Source organism: Hippopotamus amphibius, chromosome 3 (genome assembly GCF_030028045.1).
Source record: "Hippopotamus amphibius kiboko isolate mHipAmp2 chromosome 3, mHipAmp2.hap2, whole genome shotgun sequence".
Lineage (NCBI taxonomy): Eukaryota > Metazoa > Chordata > Mammalia > Artiodactyla > Hippopotamidae > Hippopotamus > Hippopotamus amphibius.
The window spans coordinates 2,763,937-2,791,625 of NC_080188.1; the positions used below are offsets into that span (position 1 = coordinate 2,763,937).

The window sequence follows — 27,689 nt, forward strand, 5'->3', positions numbered from 1 at the left end:
TCAGGATGCTACAAAACCAAGCAGTTTAAAAACGCTCACATGTGTACATTTTGATTAATCAAGTCAGATTAGGTCAGGACAGAGTCGTGGCTCTATTACGCTAATTACTAGCCAAGTGGTCCCCTGCTGCAAGGCACACATTCATCTGCTGTTTCGTGTGTCGCTTTAACAGATTGTGTGTGATGATAAGATGTAGGTCCCACTGAAACAGAAAATTAATGACTCATTTTCAAGCCACGATATGAGTAGACAAGCATGCTGTGAACATTTTTAATCTGGAATTATTTAATCATACAGTACAGTTCCTTCAGATCTACTTCATGAATCATGAAACAGAGTTCTTATAATGGCACTGATAATTTCACATAAGAATGCCCATCCACTAAAGCTTGTTAGAAATACCACTTTTTAATAATACATATATTCATTTCTGCATTCTGTGATGAAGTTGTCTCTTTTTCGTCAAGACTTTACTCAAAGATTATTCTGATACCTAGCAAGATGAAAGGTACAGTGTTTTATGCCAGTGAGAAATTGTATTTGTTGAGATTTAAAGAGAATATTGACATTTTGTAGTCGCAAAGGAGACAGCTTTATTTTCAGATTTCTTTTCTGCTTTGAGACATCAAGAACATTACACATAGGGTAGTAATGTAAAAAAAACCAGAATCGTTCCTCATCACTTATGAGCCAAGAAGCATGAATTGTTTTATTAGAGCACAACTCTAGATTAAGATCTCTTGGGCTGTAGAGTAAACCTTGCTCATGTTTTAGACCTGCCGATGTGTTGGATTTACTGCCTTATAGGACCATGGGGCCATTTGCCATCTTGCAGCCAGCATAACTTTTCTTTCTCAAATTGTTTCTGATCTGGGGGATAGTCACCTTAAATTGATGCTTACAACATGTCATTTAAAAGCATTTAAAGAATCAGTGTCTTGTGGTTAAAAGCTCTGTAATTGATGAGTATATTTAGTTTTTTTCAATATTTAGATGATATGGTTTGAAAATGCAGGAAGATGACTTTTGTCTTTTCTTCCCCTGGCACTCAGGTGTATTTGCGCTGATGGATTTGAAGGAGAAAATTGTGAAATCAATGTTGATGACTGTGAAGATAATGACTGTGAAAATAACTCCACGTGCGTCGATGGGATTAATAACTACACTTGCCTTTGCCCACCTGAGTACACAGGTAGGAAGACCAGGAAATGCAATGCCATCAATCTGTGTATCGGTTTGAAAGCACCGTTGGCGCCGTGCTGCATGTGTTTAGTAAACCAATGTATTATTGAGTAACTGATAGGTGTTTTGGAAATTAGGTGTAATGTAATAACAGACAGAGTTAAAGATGGTTTCAGCCAGCCAAATGAAAGTCTTGGGGAGCTCAGAGCACAGGCACCCATTGTGAAGTAATGCTTTCCAGCACAAAAGAAGTTATCATACTGAAGCTTTTAGTCCCACAAGTGAATGAGGTGTGCATGCAAAGCACTTCTGTTCAGACCAACCCACCAATATGTATGTGAAAAGGGAGCATTTCTTTGCATAATCAAAAGGTAACTAAGCCTTTGAGATCCTTCCTGTCCATACTTTTTTATTCATTAGTGTTTGCCTCTGGCAGCTCTCGTCCTTTAAAATAAATCACAATCAGGAAGATTGATCACTTTGGATAATCTTATCAGACCATTCTCCTCCCATCCCTTTTTTTCTATCTTGATACAGAATGTCAGGAATAAAGGTGATAAAACTTTAAAGACTATCCAGACTGCTGAACTTCTGCCCTGGATAAACCAATTTGCTATAAAGTCAACATCAAGTTTATGACTTACTTATAATGTCAGAGTATCTATTTTGATTAACTTTTGTGGCTATGAATAAGAAACTTCATAGTTACATTCTTGTTTCTTAATAAACCATTTGGTTTTAAAATTGGTAGAGAAAAGGAGAATGTTACATATTTTATGTGTAAGAAAAAATAGAGAAGTAGATTCTGTCACCCTGTTCAAAGTTACCATTTTCATTTGGCTGGGGTATTCTTCATTAATTGTATTTATATCCATATACATAGTTAAGAATATCAGAAGGTAAAATAGCTACTTGGGTGACTGAGATTAACATCTCTGAACACGGAAAATAGAAGCATAACTATGATTAATTTTCCCAGGGATTTGTTAGAAAAGGATTGGAATTGAAGCTTTTATGGAATACTCAACCTTTGCATTTTAAGAAGTACTTTTCTTGATGGGAAAATGCTAAGGAGAATAATGAGTTTTTATTTTGATATCCCGGGTCTGTTTGAGAGATTCTGCAGCTGCCTTTTCCATGGTATGATTGTTTTTCCACACCAGTGAAGCACCTGATGCCCTGGAAACTTGTGGTACCACCAGTTGTTCTATTATATAAACACAGCACTTGACTCCTAGTGGCCAGAACTTGGATTGCTTGTTATTTTGTATTAATTAAGGATAGCAAGTATGTCTAATGTGCACCCATTCTGCCGTGGCTAGGAAGAGTTTAGGTGTCATGTAGCTTTGACAGTCACACCAGTATTACTTGCGTCACACCTCGGATACTTGCCATCAGCCTGAGTGCACAGATTCTGGAGCCCTTGGAGCTACCCCAAGAATCTGAGTTTCTCTGGGTGGGCTAACTTAGACTTGCACAAGCAGCCTGATGCTTGCACTGAAATCTGTAGCTAGTGCCTTCTTAGAGATAGAATAGTTCTCTTATCCCATCATTGTTCTGATCATTATAGAAAGAACTTAATTCACTGAATGTCAGAGACCCTTTAAACTAACCTACTCTGACCAGGACAAACTGGATCCAAGTACTTCCAGAACAATTTGGTTAGCCAATGTGTGTTCCCAAGCACAGAAACCAGGGATTTTTGAGTATCCCCTTAAGGATGAAACCTAGGCCTTCCAGCACAGCTGTATTCAGGTTCGTACATACCTTTTTCAGGAGAATTCGCATAAAGTGGCAGTCTCTTCTGAGTTGGTTTGGATAGGTCCACCTTTGGCTTTAGATTTTCTCTACCTTATTCCTTATCCATTTCTTTGAGTCTTTGTTTTCCTTTCTCTCCCTTTGTTTTCCAAGCTCCTTTCCTACACCTGATCTTCTTGAACACATGTTTTCTCCATCCTAAAGTGATTCAGTTCAGTGCAACTTCCTCTGAAAACTATTACAAAGCTTCATTTCCACGTCAGATCTTTCTTTGAAACATATCCAAAAAACTCCAAAGCTTAGCACAACCACTTCTGAGCCAAAACGTGACATCTATTAAAGCTATCATGTGGAAACCTGCCATGACTATTTGTCAAGAGCCTCTTGGTGCTCAACCAGAAGGGAGACTCTTCTGGTTTTTTCAGTCATATCTATTGCAAATATCAGCCTGCATTAATTTGGGCTGAGGGTAAACAAAAATATTGCACTCAATAGAAAGTCCATAGCATACAAAACGTGAAGATATTATCCCTATAACTTTGAGTTGGGTTCTGTGGGAAGTGAAGCGTTTTGCAAATTGGCATAAGAGCAGATACCTAAACCAGACATATTTGTAACTCATCTATTAGCTGTAGCATTTTTGTCCATCTGTGAAATGAGCTCATTTGCAAAATATCAAACAACCATCTGCAGGTTTTGAAATCAGTGGCACATAAGTGGCCTTTAATTATAGGAAGGCATAAATTGGACTCCAGAGCTTTACATTCTGCTTCATCCAAGTCTGCAGTTAGGGAGGCATTTTCTTATGTTGTGGCTGTATTGTTTTAGATTTAGTTTGGAATCTGATTAATGAGCATGAGAGCTTGGAACAGAAACCCTACTGTGCTCTGGGAATATAATAATGTTGTCATTGTTTAAAAATCATTCAAGTTACAAGTTGCTTTTCTGTTTGGAGATTTTTTTTTTACCCTGTATCTCTGAGGCATCCAATAAGAAAATTAACTCTTTAGTAGGAACAATTAAGACTTCATAGGAAACGTCCGTCAGTTACCATGGTGACAGCTTTTACAGTTGGCACCCATATTAAGAATCAGAATGGATATGGTTTGTTAATAGCGAGAATCCAGAAATCTGAAAGCAGCCTGACAGAGAGGTCATGATGTGATGGACAGGCTATAAAACACGGCTACACATTTTCAAAATAAAATGAACCACCATTGGGAGACGTATTAAATTTATTTAAGCCCATGTAACCAGAACTTCACAGTAAATAGTTATTGATTTAGCAGAGGACAAAACTCTGTCCTTTCCTGCTGCAGGATTGGCAACATAAATCTTAAGGGTCGGCACTGTTTTTCTGTTATGTAACCCTTACTGTCCCCTCCTCACCCAAGTCATCCAAACTGTTCTTTTCTACCTCATTTATTCCCCTATCTGTCCTATGTATAACATGTGACTGTTGTTGCTGGTATTCTTCAGACAAGATTAATTTTTGACAAGTTTAATTCACTATGATTCTAAATTAAAATCACTACACTAAGGATTAATAAGTAAGACTCTGAAATTGCTAAAAAGTAATTTAAAAATCCACTCCAGGGTTTTAACATTAGCTTGAGAGATTGTGTTTTTGGTGACGGTTGGTCATTCTTTTAGAATCATTATTATATCCTCTCTAAAAACAAGGCATTTCTTGAAAGTAAATTTTCAAAGTTCCTCAAATTATACTAGCTCAAAACTTATAAAAATGAACATGGTAAACATGGCACCCCTGCGACGTTGAAAAACTTGACACCTTTTCTTAAGCGCTGGTATGAATTCAGGTATTGCATTGAAAAATGTGGTTTTGCATGTTTCCTAAGAGTCAGAACCCTGGATCTGCTGTGTCACGACTGTGTTTCTTAATTAACTCTCTTCTCACAGGACCACATGCAAAGAGAATACAAAATTGATCACATTTTTAACCATGGGGTATTGCTTCATGGGATGGCATACATTCAGTAAATGAACGTTCCCATACAAGTTGGGCATGTAAAGGCTTAGGATGTCTTTTGGGGGAAAAAATTCAGAACATTTTAGTTTTTCCATTTTGTACCATTATCTCTCTGTTTTCCAAGTCTCCAGTGCCCACACACAAACCATTATGTGCACATCTTACCAAGTAAAACTGCCTGTTGTTACATCACCTGGCCTAGCCACAGATTTCTCGCTCCCTGTGATGGCGTCTGCCTCTTGCCTCACTGTCTCCTTGTTTGTGCTTTTGGCCCGGCTGTAGGTAAGGAATCTAAGCCTCGCTTCCGTCTGCCCTCTCCCCCTGGGCTTCCCTGTCCTTAACGCTGTGCTTGGGCTTCCTGTGCTCTGCTGTGTACTGCGATGTAAAACGTCTTCTGTCTCTTCTGTCTTTGTTGCTGCCAGCTGCTAATCTGAATGAGGTGGAAAAAGGTTAGTTGCCTTTTACGTCTATGATGATTTTCTTTTCGTCTCCCTGTCTCTTTTAAAGCTACATAGATTTCATGGTGTGTACGTGGTAAAAGGAATATTGACAGAAATGAAGTCTGAGATCAATATCTCACATCTGTCATTCAGATCCTTGGTATGTGGTTAGCTGTGCCAAACACTATAAAAAGGTATCTGAAATGCACTTCGCCAGTTTCTGGAAGGCTGTGAAAGAAACTCTCTGAGTGGTCAGAAGGAGTGGCCAAAAAGAAAGACTCATGCTGTCTAGTTTCTGCTTGTCTGTACGCATTTCCTTTTTTAAAGATATTCCAAACATGTATTATTTTTAATCATGAAAAACATTAAGTCATTTAGTACAGTACATAGTCTGTAGCTAGAAAAAATTTTAAATAGTGAGAATTTTCCCATAACTTTAAATCAATATATTTAGTAATGTGAAACATGAAAAATATTGAAAGATGTATACATTTATCAAAACATTTTATAAAATAAAAATTGCAAAGCCCAAGAGGTTGATTTATAAAATGACATTGTCAGACTCATAGAATGTCATGATTACTAGGAAGTATTTTTATAAAGCATAAAAAGAGCCATATCTAATCACTGACATTTTATGGTCTGCATAGCTTTCCAAATACATCAGGGCCCAGGAGAGGAAGTCCTGTAGTGCTCAGGGTCTTCAGCATGGCTGGGGAATCATCATGAAATCTTTGTTAAACATTTGTCTTAAAGATTTAGAATCACATTGTACTCTTACTCATCAAGCTTACCAAAAGCCTTCAGGCGCCAAGTACAGGCACAGCATTCTAAGAGGATGCTCTGTTTTGACAGTTCCGGTTGTACGTAAGGCATTAACAGTATACTTACAGGGCTGCCGTGGACTGTGGTGTATAAGCAGCTCTGTCTCCCCTTGCTAAGGACTTCATTTTTTTTTTTTTTTCTGTTGCATTGTTCGGGTGATTTACTGTGTTTGGTCACTAACTGTGTGCAAAGTTGAGTTAAGAAACATGAAAAAAGTTGTTTCCTATTTGAGAATGTAAAAAATACAGCCTATACATTCTCTATGGATTAATGCATCCAATACCATCCTTGGTCAAATGTCATCTTTTCTTTTTTTGCAAGTACTAAAACAATTGGTGGTCTGGGGCAGAGATGTCTAAGGTCTGATTCTATCTCGGAAAACGTAATAGCAATTACTCTGTCGCAGGAAAGCATCCTTAAATAGTTATATATAATCTCACGAGCAAGCTTGGTGGTATCATAGTGTTTTAAATCACCACATGGTTTCATGTGTTGACTAAATCTCATGCTTATGTTTATAAAAGATGTCTCTTATTTCCAAGAATCTGCTGCTGACTGAATTTGCTTTAAAAAGCAGTCAAATCATTTTCTGTCATTTTGAATCCAAAATATAACTAGAAATGAAATTTCAACTTCTTTACAGCACCCAGGGTAATTTTCTTACATAAAAAGAAACTCTGTGATCAGCTGACATATTGTTCATTTAGAAGAACTCTGTGACCAACAAGGATTGGAGCAATAACTTGTATAAAACAGTGACAAGTCCTTACCCAGGGATACACACCTTCTACGTAGGGGTGCAGATGCAAACCCATGTCTGACTGGCCCCGGGCCCGCACTCTTAACTGGAGGCCTTGCCCCGGAACCAGCGCCTTCTTGTTTGCTGCCGTCTTCCAGCCCTGGCATCTTTTCACGTCCACAGGGGCTCAGATTAAGCCTTTGTGCCAGACAGGCTTTTCTTCTGCTGTCTCTTCAGCTGGCTATAAGGGATTGACCCTTAGGTACATTTGAAAAGAGTAAAGCCATAGCCACAAAATTCAGGTGCCGACAAGAAATCTGCTTTACCTACACGTGAGAAAAAGAACGTGCCTAATCAGTGCCTGTGCAATTAATTAATTAACTCCCCTGATGACTAGGCTGCCTTCCATCACATAGGGCAGGTGGCATACTGATGAATGTGTGAAACTAATGAGGAGAGCTCAAATTTCTCATCCTGACACTAAAATGTATCAACTCTGGGGCCTGTCACAGTCTTTAATGACATCTAGCCCACATCATGTAGATGTTTGAGAATAACCTGGAAGAGTGTATAAGAACGCACTTGAAAATGTTAACGTCTGTACTCTAGAAATAGCAAAGGCTGCCACAGAGGACAAGTTTAAGTTTTGCATCATTTACTTCTAACCATCACCACTACAGCGACATGATCTAGGTGGTTTGATGTCATTCCCAACGACGGAAGAATTCTTATGGAATTTCGATAGAGAAAATTCTACCTAAAGTAAGTTGTACGCGTGAAGGAAATTTCTCCCCCTGTAGGTTTCACTACTGTCTTTTTAAAAATTATTATTCTGTCATTTATTTGCCGTGCTCACTTTCAATGGAAAGGCTTTATTTAGGAATAAGTCTTTGGTTCTCTTTACCCTCTTGTTCTACTTTGAAGTGTAAGAAAATATTGAATACTGAAGAACTCTTGAATTTGGCTGTATTTTTTTTAGGTTTTTTGTATATTTTGGATTTTCATGATCTCTTAATAGCAGTAACTGCTTCTCTCATTAGTTGTGCCTCAAGATGTGTAAGGTCTTTTTATCAAAGTCAATATAGTTGCAATCATACTTGCAGTCTTTTTTTAACTAGAGAGAGGCCTTTGGCAGCCTAATTCTATTTTGTGGTTTGCATTCATTTTCCAGCCTCTCAAAGCCTTCTTAAATGCATTCGAATCTCAGAAAACATTTTAAAGATCCTGTTTGCTCTTTAGTTAATAGGTAGGGCCCATTGAGCCCAGAACAGCAGTTTAGCTTAACCAAGCCTTATTCAGTCTAATTTGCATTTATTTATTTTGAAACAAAGTTAAATATTTCTGTAGTTTCTGTGGCTGTTGGAATTGGCTACATTTTTTAGCCGTAATGTTCCCAATGAGGAAGTACTGAAAAACACCTCCTTTTTTGTTTATTTATTTGGAGAGGTAAGTTTTCCATTTTAAAAATTCCAAAGATATTTATTGAGAAAATACCTTATTCAAGATACTGTGCTCAGAATTGAAAGTGATATGAAAGTACATAAAACATTGCCTGTATCTACCAGGCAAACTGTTTGGCTTTGCTTCTTCGCTGCAAGTTCAGGTTAGGTCAGTTATTTCACCAGTACAAAGCCGTCATTTCTTGTGTTCCGAGAATGTTGACAGCAAAGTATAGCTGCTTGACTAGTTTTTACATAAAGAGAATTGTTTCTGAACACAAAGAGTAATCAAGCTTTCTGGCGAGCAAGCATTATGGTGCAACCCATTTCATATCATTTAGAACAAAAGTGAGACTATAAAATGATCTTCTTTTTTGAAACATCTTAATATCCACATTTCCAGCATTTTTCCTTGAGCCTTCCTGTTTTGAACTATGATAAACTTTATCTCACAAGGTTACACTTTGGCAGTGTCCACTTACGCGTGTGTCCCATTTTACACATCCTTTGCACCAAGAGGACAGTTATCAGTGGCTAATATATCTTCAAAAATTCATGGCTCCTCAAGGTCAGTTCCCTATATTTCCGTACTAACAACTGGATTTAATTAAGCTTAGATAAGTGGCTATTTATCTGGATAGTCTATTGATCATGTTACAAAGGTCAGTTAACTGTTGCTAGTTGATAGAACAAATTCCAGGATAATAAACACAAATAAGAAAGCATCATATTATTATTAAAAGGAACTTTTAGGAAGAGTTAGCTCTTTTATAAAAATAAGAAGCAGAAATACTCTGTTCATCAGTAATGCTTTATTTACTGATGAAATAAATTCAATTCTTACTGCCTCTGCTGATAAGGATACTAATATTCAGATTGGAGACTGGGCATCTGCTCGTGTTGATGTGCTCTGGTCCCTGGGATTATAACGTTGAACAGAGCAGGGAACAAATAGGGCTGGCCTGGTTCAGGAAAAGAGGTGAAAACAGGAATATTTTTCTTTCAGGTACAATTCCATTAACCTGTCCTGGAATGACTCCCATAATCCCATCAGCTGTGTCCACCCTCTAATACAGTTCATCCATCTCCCTGCTACATGGCAAGGTCTGTGAGAGGAGAGAGAATGCTATTCTTCATGTGATTAAAGAACAAATGGGAAATATACAATTTTTTTTTGGAATTGTATGGAATTTTTCAAATTAGGTAATGAGAAACATTCGGGTCCATTTATCTGAATCTTTCTCAGACATGCCATTTACCCTACACTTCCTCTGGATTTGCGAGTTCATCCTCTCTGTTTCCGATTGGGATAGCCATCATTTGGCAGACAAGATTGTCAGGATATCTGAGTCAACAGGCTACCCATCGAGTCCAGTCTGCAAGGACGTACGTGAGGCTGGGATCTCAAAACATAAATCTGCTACCAGTATTCCTCATTCTCACTTCTTCCTTAAGTTATCCCTTACTCCATCTGTGTCTCCTTCATTAACATGTATAAAGTATTTCCCTTTGAAAAGCAATCAAATACGTGTACCTTTCACATTTTTCAACAGCCGTTGAATATCTACTTTGTGCCAGATCCTTTGCTAGCAAATGCAATGGCAGTGAAGAGATACAAAACTGTAAACAAAGGTGTCTATCCCTTGCCCTCAGGTAGTGTACTTCTAAGAAATTAAATCTCAATTTAGTTCCAATAGGTTGCTTTTTTTGGATACCTTCCCTTGCTGTGACAATTCAAATAGAGTAAAATTAGTACCATTTTTCCAGGTTTTCCTGGAGCGAAGCAAGAGCTCAAAATGCAAATATTTGAAGAATGATGCGTTTGACCCTCCAAAACTCTGTGTCCCGGGATGCCGTCAGGAATTCAACCAGACTTCCTCCCTTGTTATAAGTATATTTGAAAATGTCATAACAGATTAAATTTAACACTAGAATGCTGGTTCAGGTATTCAGATTGCTGTCATAAGTTCCCTTTCCATTATTATCAATATTAATGATCCTTTCATATTAAAAAAGAAACTAATTTGGTACAGTTTATGAATAAGAACAAGAACAGGCTGCAGTGTCAGCCCTGGAATCCTCCCCACCCCCTTCATACATCCATGGTCCCCAGAATGGACTCAGATTATTTCTATTTCAGAGAAAAAAGAACCTCATCTGATCACATTAGCAAAAACTGGTGAGTTAAGCGTTCCAACAATGCCACGTCCCTATACCTGAAGTTGTGTGTGTTTGTAAATATAGCCAACCTGAATTTACAGGGCTAACTTTTGGAAAAATATAAATGAGATACTTATGAATTCAAACTCACCCTTTCTTACTGCTCTATTAGTGGGAAAAAAATGAATATTTTGGACAGAGTAGTTTATGTTGAAAAATTCCTGAAATCCTGATCTAGGGACAAAATGACTAACTTCTTCTCTGCCAAGCAGGCTTCGAGGACTGAACAGGCCTCAGCAAGACGTGCTGTTGCCCAAATTTTTTGGTAGACAGAAAGCAATTAGTTGTCCATCCAGTAACTCTTCAAAACATGTCTTCTCTCTGAATAGCACAGTTCACCTTGCCAAGAGAAGTCTCTGTAGGGGAAATGATGAACTGTGCATCTGCATAGTATAGTTTTCAATAATATGTAAAGTAACAATATATCATTCATCCAGTTTGTAGGCCACTGATGCTGTCTATATTCTGGTCACTAAATGAAACTTCAGGGACACTGGAAAATTAAGCATCTATCTTATGTCTCTAGTTTTTCCAGATTTTAGCTTCTCCAGAGTAAGGACTTTGTCAGGCACACCCTTTCATCATTTGCTGGGTCCAGCTCAAAATATCCCCACCCCTCAACATTTTTTTATGAAAATCATTAAACTAAAGCCGTTTTGAGTTTTGGTCGAATTAAAAATCTCACTCCAAAGTACATGTAAATTAATCCTACTGTGTGTGGTTAATTTCCCCTTACACTATTCTTATTAGTTTCAGGAAACATTTAATATTATCTCATGGATTATAGAATATCTTCATTATTCACTGATTTGTCAAGGAATTGCTACAGTTAGGAATTTTCAACAATGCCATACGTTAAATCAGTATATTTTAAGAAAAAGCATGTTTAAGAGATCTGAGTGTCTGTGTAGAAAATGGAAATCATGTTTAATGACAAGACTCAACTCAGGTGTCATCCGCTTATTATGGGCTTTAATGTCTTTGATATAATGTAAATCAAACACTTTCAAGATTATTATTTTCTAATCAGTGATAGTAGAGATGGTGGTGGTGATTTCTAATTGCAGCTATCGTTTAAGTCAATCTCCATATTTATCGTAAAGTAGATGAAACAGGCATTGGACTCACTTTTCTCCCCGGCACGAGACAGAGTAGGTTGTGATTCTCTTGCCTTCACCACCTTCCGTACCCTGAGAGGAGGAGAATCTGCATTGCTGTTTGGGCAGCCTGTCCTGCAAACCTCAGCTGTTAACACCAGCGCCTCGGGGAGAGAGGACCACGTCAGCGGAGGTGCAGAGCGCCTTGCAGGGGAGCGCCCCGCCCTGGCAGCACGTGTGGGCTGCACCGCGCTGATGTGCTCTCTTCAGCCTTGACCCCTGTGGAGGGCAAAGGTCGTGGTTAGGGGCCACTTCCTCTCCTTGTGCGTCCCCTGTTACAGGCTCTGCTGGAGGAGCTTAAAGAAACTGTCAGGCATGGGTGAGGACATCCACGTGGGCTGAAATAAAAAAAGGAAGGAGATGGAAGGAAGGGAGGGAGGGAGGAAGGAAGGGAAAGAAAGAAGGAAGAAAGGAAGGAGGGGAAAGAGGGAAAGAAGCAAAGAGAAAAAGAAAGAGAGAAAAGAGAAGAAAAGAAATAGCAGCATAAATTAAAAGTTTTATTCCCCCCTGTAAACCTCCAGTAATTTAGAACTTACCACCAATATTGGTTTGCTAGTGCTGCTCTAACACAGCACCGCAACCAGGATGGCTTAGATAGGAGGAATGTATTGTCCCAGCAGTTCTGGATGTCAGAAGGCCAAAATCAGGGTGTCAGCACTGTTGGTTCCTTTGAGGGCTGTGAGAGGAGGGCCTGGTGCAGACTTCTCTCCGTCAGTGGTCATCTTCCCTCTCTGTCTCTTCATAGGGGCCGCCCTCTATGCCGGATTTCCCCGTCCTATAAGAACATCAGCCATACCGGATTAGGGCCCACCCTAAGGACCTCATTTTAACTTGATTACTTCTGTAAAAACCGTATCTCCAAATAAGGTCACGTTCTGAGGTCGTGGAGACTACAGCATATTGGGGGCGGGGCACACACTTCCACCCGTGACACCACATCACTGTGTTTTGAACTCTTGATTTTTGCCCCAGAAAACCTGGTCTTTTCCGTGTTCTCTGCGTCACTGAAAGGTATTTCTAAATATTCATACCAGAAACCTAGACATCCCAGACAGCACCCTCTCTCCCCTACCCTAACCCAGTCCATGACAAATTCCAGTTTATTTTGCTTCTAAACATCTCTGCAGGCCATCCGTATCTCCTCTACCACTGCCTGAGTACAGGCAAAGTCATGTCTCATATCCATTTGTATCTGTCTCTGTGAGCTCCGACCTCTGCTAGAGCCAGAATGTACTTTTCAAAGTGCAGAAGCCGTCTGTCCGTCCTCTGCTGTAACCCTCCGGGGGCACCCACTGCCCATTAAGTAAAGACATGCTAGCACCTGGCCCCTGCCAACCTCGGCGGCCTTCCCCGTCCCCATGCTCTCCCGGCTCCCTCCCAGTCTCTAAGAGCTCATACTCGCCCTGTCACCTCCTGCACAGAGCCTCTGCCAGCGCTCTTTACCCCCCTTCACCTGCCCTCCACGTCCTGCGTCTTCAGGAAAAATCCCCTCACCGTCAGTCCCCCTTCGAGAGCAGCAGGGCATTTCTTAGCATTCTTCACTCGGGCCGTGTTACGGTCATTGTGAAATGATCGGGTCCGCACCTTCCCCCGCCTCCTCTCACGTAGAAGCTCCATTAGAGCAGGGGTGTCATTTGTTGTTATTCACCATTATACTCCTGACATTAGCACAGTCCTCTTACACAGTTTGCACTCAAAATATGTGGCTGCAGAGCACAGGGAGACCAGCTTGATGCTTTGTGAAGACCTAGAGGGGTGGGAGGGGGAGGGTGGGAGGGAGGCTGCAGAGGGAGGGGACGTGGGGATATATGCGTACATACAGCTGATTCACTCTGTTGTACAGCAGAAACGAACACAATACAGTAACGCAGTTATACTCCAGTAAAGATAAAAGTTAAAATAAATAAAAAACAAATTTAAAAAAACATATATGGGGACGTTAAAAACCTGATGGTTTGCTACCAGAGTCGTTTGAGAACATGCATAGGCAGACCTCGCCGTAGGTATCAGGGAGGACGTTTGTGGAATGGTTCTACAGCTATTTCAGTAAGTGTGGTAGTGAGGTGTGCAAACAACTTTAGATGCCAGAAGTATAAATGAAGATGAAAGGAAGGGCCCCTTGTGTGTAATAAAGAAAGAACATTCGAATTAGGTTCACGGATCTAAAATGAAGCAGGAGGCAAGGCCAACTCCAGTCCCGTTACCCATAAGAACGCTCACGTGCACTGAGACTTCCGGCGCGTCACAGTCATGTTCACAGTAGCGGGACCTCGGTGGCTTGGGGCACGTGCTGACACTCTTCACCACTGAATGCAGTACTCGCGTTCTGTCCACTGAACACGTGGTGCTGTCTCTGCCAGCTTGCTATCTGCATTATCCATCTCTTCAGAAGCATTTTGCCTTTTAAAAAAAAAAAAAAGATTTTTATAGCCACAGTTGACCTTGCACAACTTCAATTCCAGAACCTCATTTTACTCATGAAGAATTGGGGACCAGAACAATAAAATAGTTCACTTTTCTGCAACCAGACCACTGTTTTATATTGAATAAGTTGCAGAAGGCCATTCCAAGCAGTAAGTCAGCAACCCAAATGTCATTTCACCCAATTAAGAGTCGTTTCTCCCGAGGATCTCTTCACGCTGGTTCTCTCTTCACTCGAAACAGAGCATTGACTCTGTTGATCCATCCACAAGGTGACCGTAGCATTTGTCATCCAAATCAGGGCATCTGAGTGCGTGGGGACACTACTGAAAGTTACCCTGGGACGGCAGGTATAAACCAGGACTGTCCTGAGCAAGCCAGGATGTATGGTCACACTACCACTACATCAGATTCTTCAGAAAGACCGCATTTACAGACATTGAGTAAGCAGTGAAATACATCTTCTCCTAGACACTGAGGAATCATGCCCTTTTAGGGAAGAGGGCATCACTTCTGCCTTACGCCCTCACAGCTCTTCCTGGTGTAACTGTGCAGCTTGGCCATTTCCGTCCCACTCTCTGCCATAGTTACGTGACAGACACAATCAGGAAGAGGTGATCTGAAAACCAGACCTCACGTTCTTACCAAAAAAAAAAAAAAAAGGTACCTCTGTTTCAGGACGTGTTTTTTTTCACAAGTTATGGTTGATCATTCACAGACTTCTGTTACCCTGAAGAGGTAACGGGATGCTCCCTGACTGACCCTCACACACACACACACACACACACACCTTTAATTTCTCATCAACAAAAAAGCTGAAAACTAGAAGCACAAGGGAAATTAATTTGCTCCTCTGATCAAAAGTGAAATCACAAATGCCAGGCAGACATTGTGCTCCAAGCTATTGCTTCGTGACTGGGGGCTTTTAAGGGTCCAGGCTGAAAGCAAATACGTAGGATTTGCTGGGAGTCTGTGGAGTGGGTTAGAGCCAAATTGTGAAGCCAGTGTTTGTCTAGACGTGAGTCTCTTGAAGGGCCCGTGGGCGTTGGCGTTTCACCTGTGTTCAACCACACTGTCCTTAACCACCCCCGTGGGCTGACTTCCCTTTCCTGACGCCACGTTAAAAATGTGAAGACCTGCTTATACGTCAGTAGAGTACAACCCCGTGTAACGGAATAAAGAACATTCCCGCCTTTCCTCCCATCCTGTCCCGTCTCACACCTTATCATGGCAGGAGGGGAGGGAGCCATCAGTGATGCTGTCTTAGGCAGGCCCTAGACCATCAAGAAAGCACCTTCAGTGGCCCTGTCTTCCCATGTTTTCCCCTAAGTTTTCTGCTAACTCAGTGCCAGTTCTGACTACACATATACCAGAAATAAAAACCAAAAGAAAAAGCACATACTGTCCTCTCAATACTGTGAGGCTTGCCAGACGTTGGTCCGTAGTAATTAAAAGCATGTGAGTGCATTTCTGTAGGCGCCTTTTATTTCCATTCTTCGCAGAAAACGCATCCAGCTTTCAGACGCCCGATGTTTCCTTGCTGGTTTAGGAGCAGGTGCCCCCCCCGCATCTGTGTAGGACCTGCTGCGTTTCCCATTGTAGTTTGCGCCCTGTCTCTTACCCCTGTGGGACCCTAGTTGAACTTTAAAATGTGCCTCCGCCACACACGCGGAACCCAATATAATTAGAATAAAGTAAAGGAACAGTTTAATGAAAACATTTATTTTTAGTATTCGGTCAGGAAAGTGTGAAAGTGACGTGTAAAGCAAAGAGCATAAGCTGCTGATTTTTGATGATAAATGACTAATTATGAAGGAAAAAAGTAACCAGAGAAAATGTCTAAAGGCAGGAACGAAACGAGTTGAATATAGGTCAACAAGACAGAGTTCTTATCTTAAAAAGCATAAATTTTTCTTTCAGTAACTATGATTTTAGTACGTCACCGTACCGTACTCTAGAGAGATTTGAAGACAAAGGTTCTAAGCACGCCGCTCTCATCGTGTAGTAAATCCTTATGAACTGTGGTTAAGATTGCTTTAATTGGATTGGACAGGACTGGATTGCATTGGATTAGATCAAAATGAATAAGAAGTAAAGCTTCCCTCCCCCCCATCATTTTTAAAGTGATTTCTTATTTAGATATCAAGTGAAAAATACATAGACTGATGTTTAAATTGCCTTGAATATAGACCACTATAAACAGCCTTTATCCAACCAGATAGATTTGATTACAAAACTGAAAGTGATTTCATCACGGTAGGCTGACAGATTATAATGAATACATTCCATCAAGGTGTATTACTTAAAGTAAGAATAATTGAATGTAAGAAGCTTTAAGTAAACCCTGTTTAAAAATAGCTCCTCGTGTACATGTTGATAAAAAACTTTTTGTATCACAGATTTAGGGACACAGGAAGCCTTCTTATACAAGAAATATATGAGACTTTCAGTGCAATTAGTTCTCTTTAAGAGACAGAAAAAGACCTAACTTACTATACACCACATTGATGTGATACCTAGCTTAGTACGTTTACATATTTAAATCACTGAAAAAGATCCTTGAAATGTAAATGATATGCCACATTTAGTTGTTAAGCAACTATTCCTAAATAGTTAGCAAAGTATTACCTTAAAAGCACAGTCTTACAACAAAGGGATTTGCTGCAAACTCCTGATTTTTTTAACCTATGTTGCTGTAAATCCACACACTTGGAACAAAGTTCTAATAGTTTCCTGGAAATGAACAATAGCTGCCCTTAGATGTATCACTTCATTCATTTATTGCATATAAAATAAGTAAAAAGCAATTTAAAGGTGCGGTAGAAAAGGAGAGAACTTTTTAATTTTACATCTTTCCAGTCACCTTCAAATATCACACAATGATTGGGAAAGTGTTCTCACTGAAAATCATATTTGACCTAATGTATCTGAAAATAAAACATAACCCTGTTGTTTGTAAATGAAGACATTTTCTAAGAGATAATCGGACACGCGGTTCAACACAGTGTGTCTAGAATCTGCGTGGTTAAGCTCTCCTTTATGGATGACAGTTACTCTTTATAAGCGAGTTGATAGAAGGAAGTGCACATTCTTCATCTAGACTGATTCTCCTTTTGCTGTTTCCTTTCTACCATGACGGATGTAGCTGAGCAGGATACTGCTGAGCTGTTGCAATGTCACAAAAGGGAAACAAAGTCTTTTTCTTCTAGACTTGCAAAACCAGGGAGGCTGGGAAGATTTGAGGATTATCTTTTCAAACCTAAAACAACAGAAGAAGGCAGACGTAATACATCCCCCATGATTCTGTTTATGTTAAGCTCAGAAACAGGCACAGCTGATCTGTGGCCCCGTGGGAGCAGTGGTCCCTCAGCCGTGGCATCAGGCCTCTGGCATGACGGTGCACGGCATGCTCTTGACTGTGGGTGCTGGTTACACGAGTGGGTTCAGTTTGTGACTGTTTATTAGCTCGTCATGTAGCTTTTGGATATATGTCACATTTCAATAAAAAATCCAAAATTTAAAAACAGTAGTAATAAGAGACTAAAAATGAAAAACATTGAGATTTCCTTCTCCTGTAGTGTACTGTTTCCCACAGTGCATTTTAAAAGGGCTCCTGTCAGTCACAAGTCACAGCAGTTGTGTTGTCCCAAATGCAGACCCAGCATCTCGGATCGTCTGTTTCCACGTCTTGTGATTTTTTTATTTTTTCCGATCACAAGCTGTGCTTACCTCTCAGACCCGTGACACAGCCCGCTGGCAAGAAACCTGTGAACCTTTCTCTGTGACCTAACACCGTTTGCCATGTTAACAGGTGAGTTGTGTGAGGAGAAGCTGGACTTCTGTGCCCAGGACCTGAACCCCTGCCAGCACGACTCCAAGTGCATCCTGACGCCAAAGGGATTCAAGTAAGTCCGAGGCTGCCTTGGGGCTCACGGTCGGGGGACGAGGGCCTTTCGTTAAGGAACCCTCTTAAAGAAGAGGGTTCATGCCTTTGCTCAGGATTTATAGGACATGCTCTCCCGTGTCAGTGGAATTTTTATAAATGTTTGTCTACAGCATGGGCTTTTTTTTAGTACACCAAAGAAAAGAAAGTGTTTCCTTTTGTTTTGTGACTCTTCATGGGAAGTCATGTGTGAAATAAAATAGCCTTTGGCTACTTTTAATTAAAATTTATTTGGAGGCCAAATAAATTGATATTATCTGCTAGGTGCTTTATTGTTTGAATGGAAGTCTGTGGTAAAATAGGGAGTTTAATTTAATGTAAGTGAGGATGTTTCGGCCTGCAATAATACTCGACCCAAGGGCAGGAAGACAGAGTGACCGCATGTCCCAGGTTGCTGGGTACAGCATCCGTTTATGCCTGTCAGCAGTGTCCCCTTCACTCACCTGTGAGCCGTGCGCGATGGCAGAGCCCACAGTCATGCCAGGTAGCAGTCATCCTGAAACGTTTGGTATCAAATGAAATTATTCCTTTGCCACAGTTCTGAAATACTTTAAGGGTCTGTCAACAGCAACTTCTCTTCTTAGGCAACAGTTTAGGAATCATCTGGTCCAGATTCTTCATTTTCAGCATGAGGAAACCATGAGCCAGAGAGGTCGGGGGCTGTCGAAAGGTCTCAGGTTTTTCACGGGCAGAGCTGGAGCTGCGTTTTATACTTCCCAGTTGGGTGATTTTTCCAGTATAGGATACCTCTGAGAAGCTTTGCACTTTATGACCATTAGAGTTGGTTTGTTACAGAACGTAAGCTGGATTCTCAGAAATGACCCTGTAGGGTTCAAGTTGGGTTGTGCCTACAAGAGACAACTAGCAAATAGCATCACTTGTTTCTTTCCCTGATATTTATTGAGCACCTGCCATGGGTCAGGGTACATAGTAGCGTTAGCATCTGAAGTTTTTGTGGCTCTTTATAGCTACTCATTCTCCCATTCTTTTATCTTCTCAGTGAAATGACTCAGGCTTTGTTGCCACAGGATTCAGAGAATTAAAAATCACTCAAGTCAGGAACAGTTTCAGAAGAGTAGATGGGATTAGAGCTGGGGCTCTTAACATTTTTTAAAATTTTATTTTATTTTGGAGAATAGTTGATTAACAATGTTGTGTTAGGTTCAGGTGTACCACAGAGTGATTCAGCGGTACATATAGGTGTATCTATTCTTTTTCAAATGCTTTTCTTGTAGGATTCTAACATATTAATACTTGTCAACATATCAGACATCCTCAGGTGAATGGGAGGTGGAGTCAGTATCACCTGACCCCTCACTGCCTTTCAAAGCGCAATCTGAATAAAATATTTGTTCCCAAGTTTCATTTAGAGACGTTTTTGGTTCAATTTGATTTAAAATTCATTATTTTAGAATATACAGATACACTTGCAGCAGCTGCTGATTCCATTTGATGCTTTTTGGGAAAGAAAGCAATATGTTTGATTCCATTTTTCATTATATTTTAGTTTACAACCATATGTGGAAAAAACAGAAGTCTTATTGAAATCTTTATGTTATACAAAATTCCGCGTTGCATTTTGTTCATCCGAATACTGTATGTAAATTATTTTAAGTAATTATTTGAAGTATTCGATGTGCCCATAGTGAATTTGGCAAATTGAAGGTCCACTATTTGGATAACAGGTGTTATCATTTCCTAGAGAAACTGGTCAATAAAACAGATGGTTTTCCAGAAATGCGTATCTGCTGGACAGGTTTCACAAGGCTTTGTGCATCATAATTACAGGATAAAGTGCTAGTAAGACTTACCAGAAACCATTAAAAAATGAGTTCATCTTCAAAGGCTGCCGCTTAATTCAGTGTCTTCTATTACTATCAGGTAGCCTGCACACTTTTTATAGTGCATTGTACTGGAGTGTGGATTAGCTGATTTGGGAACCCGCTGTTTTCAGCAGTAATGTGTGAGTGTGTAAGTAACTTAGCAGAAAACAGGTTAAGTCATAGTGTTTTCTATTACTCCCATCTTATAAATAATCGCACCCTGCGGGAAAGGGAGTTGCAAAAAATAAATGGACTTAAAAACCAAGACTCTATGAAGCTGATAAATATTTCTACTGACAAATATTGTTTGGACAAGTTGTGCTGTTACTTCAACTACATTTTCTTACTACGAAGCTGAGACAGCTGGTTTTACTTTTCTTGCTTTATTATATACCTCATAAATCTCCTAAATTGCCTTGAGATATTTTTAGACCATGATATGCCCTATGCAGTATTTTCAGGCATGCATCTCACTTAGTCAGCTTTGGGCCTTCTAAACAGTATGTTTTATGTGCTTTGTTTCTTCCTCCTTGTCAGATAATAGAGTTCAGGGAATGTGATGTGTTTTCATGATAATACAAACTTTAAGGATTTCTTCATTAAATATTTTCCTCCTGTTTTGAAACTTGGTCTGAGGAGCCAAAGAAAGACAAAAATGTTGATCCTAAGGTGACTCCAAGTTCTGATGGGCTCGGGAAATAGCATCTGTAGAGAAGAGAATATCAAATGGCTCTTAGCCACGGTGGTGAATATGTGGTTCTCTTATCTTTGACTTTGATTTCTTTTCTTGGATAAATAATTCAGAGTGTTTCAAAGCATTTCTTCTTTCTTTTAATGCTCTGTACTTGAGCAGTTCTGCTCACATTAACATTGATGGAAGCCCTTTCTCAGGCCCCGTCCATCTAGTTGAGAATGGCTCTGGCCACTTAGAGTCCATTTAACTTCAGGCTTGTTTACTTTGCTTTGTTACAATTTAGCATTAAAACCACTGGCTCTAGAGCACGCATTATGCAGTGAGCTCATTTTATTTCTTATTCATACAGAGCTAAAAGTCTGTGTTACCCCGAGAGGGTATATACTCCCATTTATTTTAATTCGTTAGTTCTCCAGGAACTCTTAAATGCTGATTTTGCATTTTCAGGCAAAACCCTTGGCATTCAGTAATAGCCACATTCACTAGGGTGTTTTTAATTATCCTCATTCACTTAAATCCTAATGGCTTTGAAATAGAAAAGTGAATAATTAGTACAGTCTAAACCATAAATACTTTTTTAGAATTATAAAAACTTATATAAATTGTTTTTGTTAAACCTACCATGTATTGATCACGCATTATGTATTAAACACTATACTAATTATTTTACAGATAGTGATTTTATTTAATCTTTTAACAAACCTGTGAGATAGAAATTAATGTATACATATCACAGGTAGGAAAGGGACACTTAAAGAGATTAACCATTGTAGTCAAGATTACATACACTTAAGGATAAAACCAGAATTCGAACGCAGTTCTGCTGCCTAATTGCAAAGTCCACATTCTATAAGGCTCAAACATAACTTCCTGGTTTATTTGTTTTTTTAAAGTCAGTGAACCCTTTCTGAAACCCCAGACAGAAACACTTAGGGAAGCCCAATGTGCAAAACTAATGAATCACAACAGGGGAGTGTTGTTGGGGAGGGCAGGGCAGAGGGAAGCTGCCAGAAGCGCCCTCCCCATCTATGGCCATGTCTGTAGGGGCTCCATGGTCCCCCGCAGCTCCTCAAAGCGTAGTTTAATACCCACTGCGTGTGTCATGTTGCTTTTCCCTGGGCCCCCTTAAAGCCCTGCATCCTTGGTGTCATCGCTGGAGATGCCAATGGTCAGCACTGGTGAAGGAGGTTTAAAGGGAGCCCTGAATAATTAGTCCTCTAACGGTACAGGGCAGTGGTTAGCAATTCAGGCTTTCTTGTCGGATTGCTTGGGTTCAGTTCTTGGCTGGGACACAAATTGGACGTCCTTGGGCAAGGCACTTCACCAGTGTGTGCCTCGTTTCCTCGCCTGTAGAGGGCAGTCGTGGTCTCACCGATGTCAGAGGGCCCTGGAGAGAACTCAGTGGATGTATGTGCAAAGTGATGAGAGCAGGGCCTGAGACAAAGAGCTCAGAGAACATCAGTGGAATTATTATCCCTGCTCCTTCACCATCAGTGCAGCTAAGACCCCCTTCTGCCCCACACCACCAGCGTGAACAGGCTGGAAAGCTGTCCAGGGATGGGCCCCAGGAGTCTTGTATCAGTTCCCCTGCTCCACCCGGTTAGGTCAGCCCCCCGTTCTGCCGTAAGGATAACCTGCGTTCATGGTGAATTGGGGTATCCCATGCTAACACGTATTTGCTTTCCATAAAATTATATTTTACTCTAATGCCTCCAGTCTCTACTGGAAAATTAAAAATGTTAATTGTTCTTAACATATGCTTAATATTCTTAATAAATTTTACAGTACAGCACCTGTATCCTGTCAGCAGCTCGAATGAATTCACTGAAAATAGAGGCCACCTTGAGCAAATAAAGTGGAGGAGGAGGGAGGGTGGGGGCAAGACGGGAGGGGCGCACCTGGTGCGAGTAGTCTGCTCGTATTTGGATTCTGCATGCTCTCTGTCATCAGAGGGAACCGTGCTGTTCCTCCGAGAGACCTCAGGGAGAAACCATGGAATACTTTGCAGACCAGCACTGTTTTCTAGGCATCCGTTAGTTCTTAGACGTTATGAGCCTGTTCTAAATATGTTTTTCCAAAGACGGAGCCAGTTGTTGTCTAGATGAAATGCAACTCATGTGCTTCTTTTGGCTCAGTTGGGTTTGAAACTATGTACCTGCCTGTCCAAACAGGTGTGACTGCACACCGGGGTATGTAGGCGAACACTGCGACCTTGACTTTGATGACTGCCAAGATAACAAGTGTAAAAATGGAGCCCGCTGCACGGATGCAGTGAACGGCTACACGTGCGTCTGCCCCGAAGGCTACAGGTAAAAGTGCAAGGACACATTTGTATTTAGAGTGAGGTGTTACAGGACTCCCCTGGTATCGGCAGCTAAGCAACGTCTGATTTTTTCTCTACTTATTCTTCAGCGGCTTGTTTTGTGAGTTTTCCCCACCTATGGTTCTCCCTCGGACCAGCCCCTGTGATAATTTTGATTGTCAGAATGGAGCTCAGTGCATCATCCGGATAAATGAGCCAATATGCCAGTGTTTGCCTGGCTACCAGGGAGAGAAGTGTGAAAAACTGGTCAGTGTGAATTTTGTAAACAAAGAGTCTTATCTTCAGATCCCTTCCGCCAAGGTTCGGCCTCAAACAAACATCACTCTTCAGGTAAGATTCCCTCACTACCGAGAGCTGATCTCATCTTAAACCAGTTCCACTTCCAAGCATAAACATGCGTGGTGGTTTGTGAGTGATACTGTTTCTCAAATAGACAGTTGCATACTGCATAGCACAATGACAGAACATGCTGCTTGTGTGAAAAGCGTCTATTATTCTTCTAACATTGGAGTCTTTCAAAACTAAATGGGCACTAGGTATGTTTATTCACTCCTTGACCGTATGAAACACACACAGAGAGACAAAGCAACAAAATGTCTCTCTGTTTTTTGCTCAGGTAGTGGCGTCGTATTCATTTATTTCTGTGGCCCTGCAGCTCAGGTGCTGCATGGTGGCGGCGGTGGGCCCTGGGGGAGCTTCCCTTGGGAAATCTGTGGCTGAGAACAGCACAGATGAGACGCAACACACCTTGGCAGACGTGGCAGCCAAGTGTCTTTTAACTTCGACAGGAAATTAACAAACAAATTTTCATCATAAGTCTTTCCACCAAGTCACTGGTACCTTTGAGCGAGTCATTCAAACCCCCGTAGACAAGGTTGACCTAGACTAGGGGAATACATTTAGGGTACATGGGGCAAATTGGGGCTGCATGTTGGTTTTGTTTTGAATTCAAATAAATGTAACCGGTGTCCTATAAACCCTGTGCCTTATTTCGTCTACCCTCGTGCTCCAGTGAGGCACAGGGGCTTCTTGAGAAGTCGTGACAAATAGGACCCTGGAAGGCAGACCAACCTTCTTTAAAAAGCCTGTCCCCCTGACTTCCAGCATTTGCCACCCAGGTTGTTATGAGAAGTACCCAGTGGTGTTCGGGCTTAAGTCCTAACTCTCACTGAGCTAGCCCTTCAAAAGCCCAGAAAAGTCAGAAAGAAGGATGAAAACAGAGATTTTCCCCTGGTCACACCATAATTTAACATGTAATATGAAAATCCATCTCCGTCGATGCAATCACATGTCACATATGCCACAAATAAAGCCCATAACAGGGGCAAGAAGAGCAGGTAAATGAAAATCCCAGCACAGGAAGTCTGAGCACAGTCAGTGACGTTAACTTCAGTGTTTGTTGTTCTTTCTACCAGAACAGAAAAGTGAGCATTTACTCCTGAGGAGACTATCATTCTCTGCTGAGATAATGTAGTTTGATATCTAAGGGGGGAGCTTGATGTGCTTTAAACACTGTGAACGCCAGTGACATGGAAGATATTTTTCAGTTTTAATTTTCTGAAGTACATATTACGTAAATGTCCTTGTTTTTGCATATTTTGTAGAATGTGAATCTTTCAGCTTTGTCATTGCCAATGTGTACAGGAAGAGAATAAATATATACGTTTATGAATGTAAAAAACTTTTTGAAGTTCTTTATGAATTTATTTGCGACAAAGTAATTCAGGAACAGGTCGTCTTTCAAGTAATCATTTCAGTGTGCACTAGTACTTTCTCAGAGCTGTAAAGAAGAAATAAACCACAGTAAAAAAAACTCTTCACTAAGACGTCTTGTTTCTTCTTAATGAAATACATTTGGATGACTATTTGTCCTACTCATGCCAAGGTTACTTCCCACTAGGTAGCCACAGATGCAGACAGTGGAATCCTCTTGTATAAGGGTGACAGCGACCACATCGCCGTGGAGCTCTACCGGGGGCGTGTCCGTGCCAGCTACGACACCGGCTCCCACCCGGCCTCTGCCATTTACAGGTGAAGATCTCTCAGTTGCTGGTAAAGGTGAAAACGATTGCTCATTGCGGAAGTGCTTCTCCTCTATTATTGTGTCGCGGGGAGGGGAGGGAATAATTTGGCCATGGCAGACGTTGCGATAAGTGTGTTAGAGGCCTGGCAGGAACAGACGGCATCCTCACGTTGGGTAACTGAGGAGAGATTTATAAAGGACCGTACAAAGATTGGTTGCGACAGTGTAGTACTCTGGAGCTAGTAACTAAGGATACTGCTAGTTAGTGTCCGTGGGCTTGAAGGAGAGAGGAGAGGCAGCAGTTATAGAAATCAGTGCTCAGAAAAGGAATTGTGGAGAGGACTCCTGACGGGAGCTCAGGGAAGGAACCAGGGTTTTAAATACCTGACCTCCCAAAAATCTGCCTGTGCTTCCCTCTGGCCAAATCAGATGCCTGAAAACAAGGAACCCACTGATCTTGGTAATGTCGCTCACACACGAGCCTCCCAGGGCTCAGAGCAGACTGAAGACAGGTGGCGAGCAGCTCTAGAGAAGCAGCTGCAGGATACTCAGCACAGCAGTAATTTAAAGCTACTGTTCAGGCAACACGTATTTATTGAGCACCTACTGTGTGCCAGGCACTGTTCTAAGCTTTTAGCGACAAAGCTCCTGCCCTTAGGAAGCTTACACATGAAGAAGCCGACAGACACCTGCAGTCGTATTCTGTTGGAAGTTTCTAATACTATTATGATATTGATAATATATTGAAGATGTGAACGGGGTGGGATTCATGGGGTGGGATTTTGCTGAAAGAGTGCTTTTTACATAAGACTAACCTTCAGAGCCCCTCTGTTAGGTCTCAGCACCAATCAGCCTGCAGACAGGTTACCTGGTTCACTGCTTCACGTGTAGAAATAACTGCTGCCATTTAGAGCAGGGTCCCAAAGTCACAGGCAGTCAGCTTTTCCAGGCAGTTAATGTAAATGAACTGAGCAGGCTAATTGCAAGAAAAGAATATGCTCTCATCCTTTTCTTCTTGAAAAGATTTGACCCTTTTAGAGAAGCATTCCCCCGTCACAAACAGCCTTGGTGCTGGCAGTATAATAGGAGTGGTGGTGACCGGAGTGAACTAAACGTGAAGCTTTGTCAAAATAGGCCTAGACGACATCTGCTCAGGTCTCCCTGAATGCTGCCGTGTGAGAACGTGGGCCCAGGTCTTGCCAGAACTTGTGATGTTTCAAGAAAAGGCAGAAATTTGGCTTTTTTAAATGTAAATTTTTCCCTCCTTAAATATTGGATTCACATTTTTTTTTTAAATACCATATATGGCGAACAAAGCACATTTGTACCCTAAACATGCTTGGTAACAAGTTTGTGGGCGTTGATGGAGATGTCAGAGGCAGATACTGGCCTCTATGTTATTGATATTATACTTACGTATTTTCAGTGTGCTTCACGTTATTTAATCTTTCATAACGGTTCTGGAAATGAGATGCCCGTGTAGCCATGAATGGAATTCAGTAAGTCCTGTTGGTGGTAAGCTAACCTGCTTGGGAATATTTAGAGCATGGAAACAAACACATAATTATTGGTTTCCAAGTACAATACAATAGTTACTTCATCTCTAAATGGTGATGAATTAGTGCCAGTGTTTTAAGTGTTGCTAGGCCTTAAATTTTATAGCCTCAATTTGTTTCAACTCGTAAAAAGATTTTAGAATATTGATTTTATGGTTCATTTTTGGTTTGTTTGTTTTGTGTTGTTTTATGCAATGGAACAGCATAGAACTCTCAGAAACCATAGTAAAAGTTCTTGGAGGTGGCTTATTAAAGCTCGTGTTCACATAAAATACACTTAAAATATTTCTGGATAAGTTGTAAAAACCCAAATGATTATATCCAAATGAGGATTTATTCTAAAGCACTTATTTTAAGTTTATGTTCATTCCCGTTTTTGCCTAACGGTAGAGTACACCCTGTGACATCTGTAGAAAAGAGCAGTATCACATCGCCCACTTTTTGTTATGAACTGGAAGCAGACGTTTCTGCTTGCAGATCATCTCATGGAGACGTCTGTTATGAGGTCCAGAGAAACCACAACTTTTATTTACTTCTTGCTTTTTAGTTTATGGCACAACAATCAACAAACATTAGTGCATTATTCGTAAGTAAAAGAAAAGAAGCAACAACCACCGAGAATTCAGATAGAGGAGAGTTTGATTCATTGATTGATCGATATAGATACAATATATGGATACTATATATATATATAATATATGAATATAGTAGTATTCCAACTGAAATTTTAAAATGCTTTTGTGAAGTAGAGACTACTGGCAACATTAAATTATTTCAACACACCAGGAGAATCTAATTTTTCACAAGTAGTAATCATAGTGGCTAAGATACATGTTCAAACCTAGGCTTGGCAATTACTATATGTAAACGTTAGCACGGTATTTAATGTTGACGTGCTTCCAAATCCATATCTGTAAATAATGCTGTAGCACCTGCCTCGTGAAGTTACTGCGAGGGTTTCATCCGACACTCAGCTCTGCCCTCCCTCCTCACTCACTTTTATCTTCATCCTCATCTCCCTTCTAACAATAAGGAAAATCTTTTTGGTGTCTCTTTCCGGAGAGTAGCAAGAGTTAAAAGTGAATCCTTTATCCTCATACATTAACACTAGAAGTACATATTGTTTGCAATTTCTGGGGAGGATAATTTTGAAATA

The 27,689-nt window shown here is 40.6% G+C and overlaps 1 protein-coding gene across 11 annotated transcripts in view; it reads left to right on the forward strand.

The window, feature by feature from the left end:
• Window positions 1–27,689, forward strand: part of SLIT2 (slit guidance ligand 2) — a 364,105-nt gene that overhangs the window by 319,034 nt on the left and 17,382 nt on the right. For 10 of the 11 annotated variants that reach the window (XM_057726063.1, XM_057726060.1, XM_057726062.1 and 7 more), the window contains 5 exons: window positions 1,053–1,192; window positions 17,983–18,076; window positions 22,803–22,940; window positions 23,044–23,284; window positions 24,855–24,985. In XM_057726063.1, coding sequence (XP_057582046.1) covers window positions 1,053–1,192; window positions 17,983–18,076; window positions 22,803–22,940; window positions 23,044–23,284; window positions 24,855–24,985 — 744 coding nt within the window. Of the gene's footprint in view, window positions 1–1,052; window positions 1,193–17,982; window positions 18,077–22,802; window positions 22,941–23,043; window positions 23,285–24,854; window positions 25,013–27,689 lie in introns of all 11 variants that reach the window. The other variant, XM_057726071.1, reaches the window with a different exon arrangement.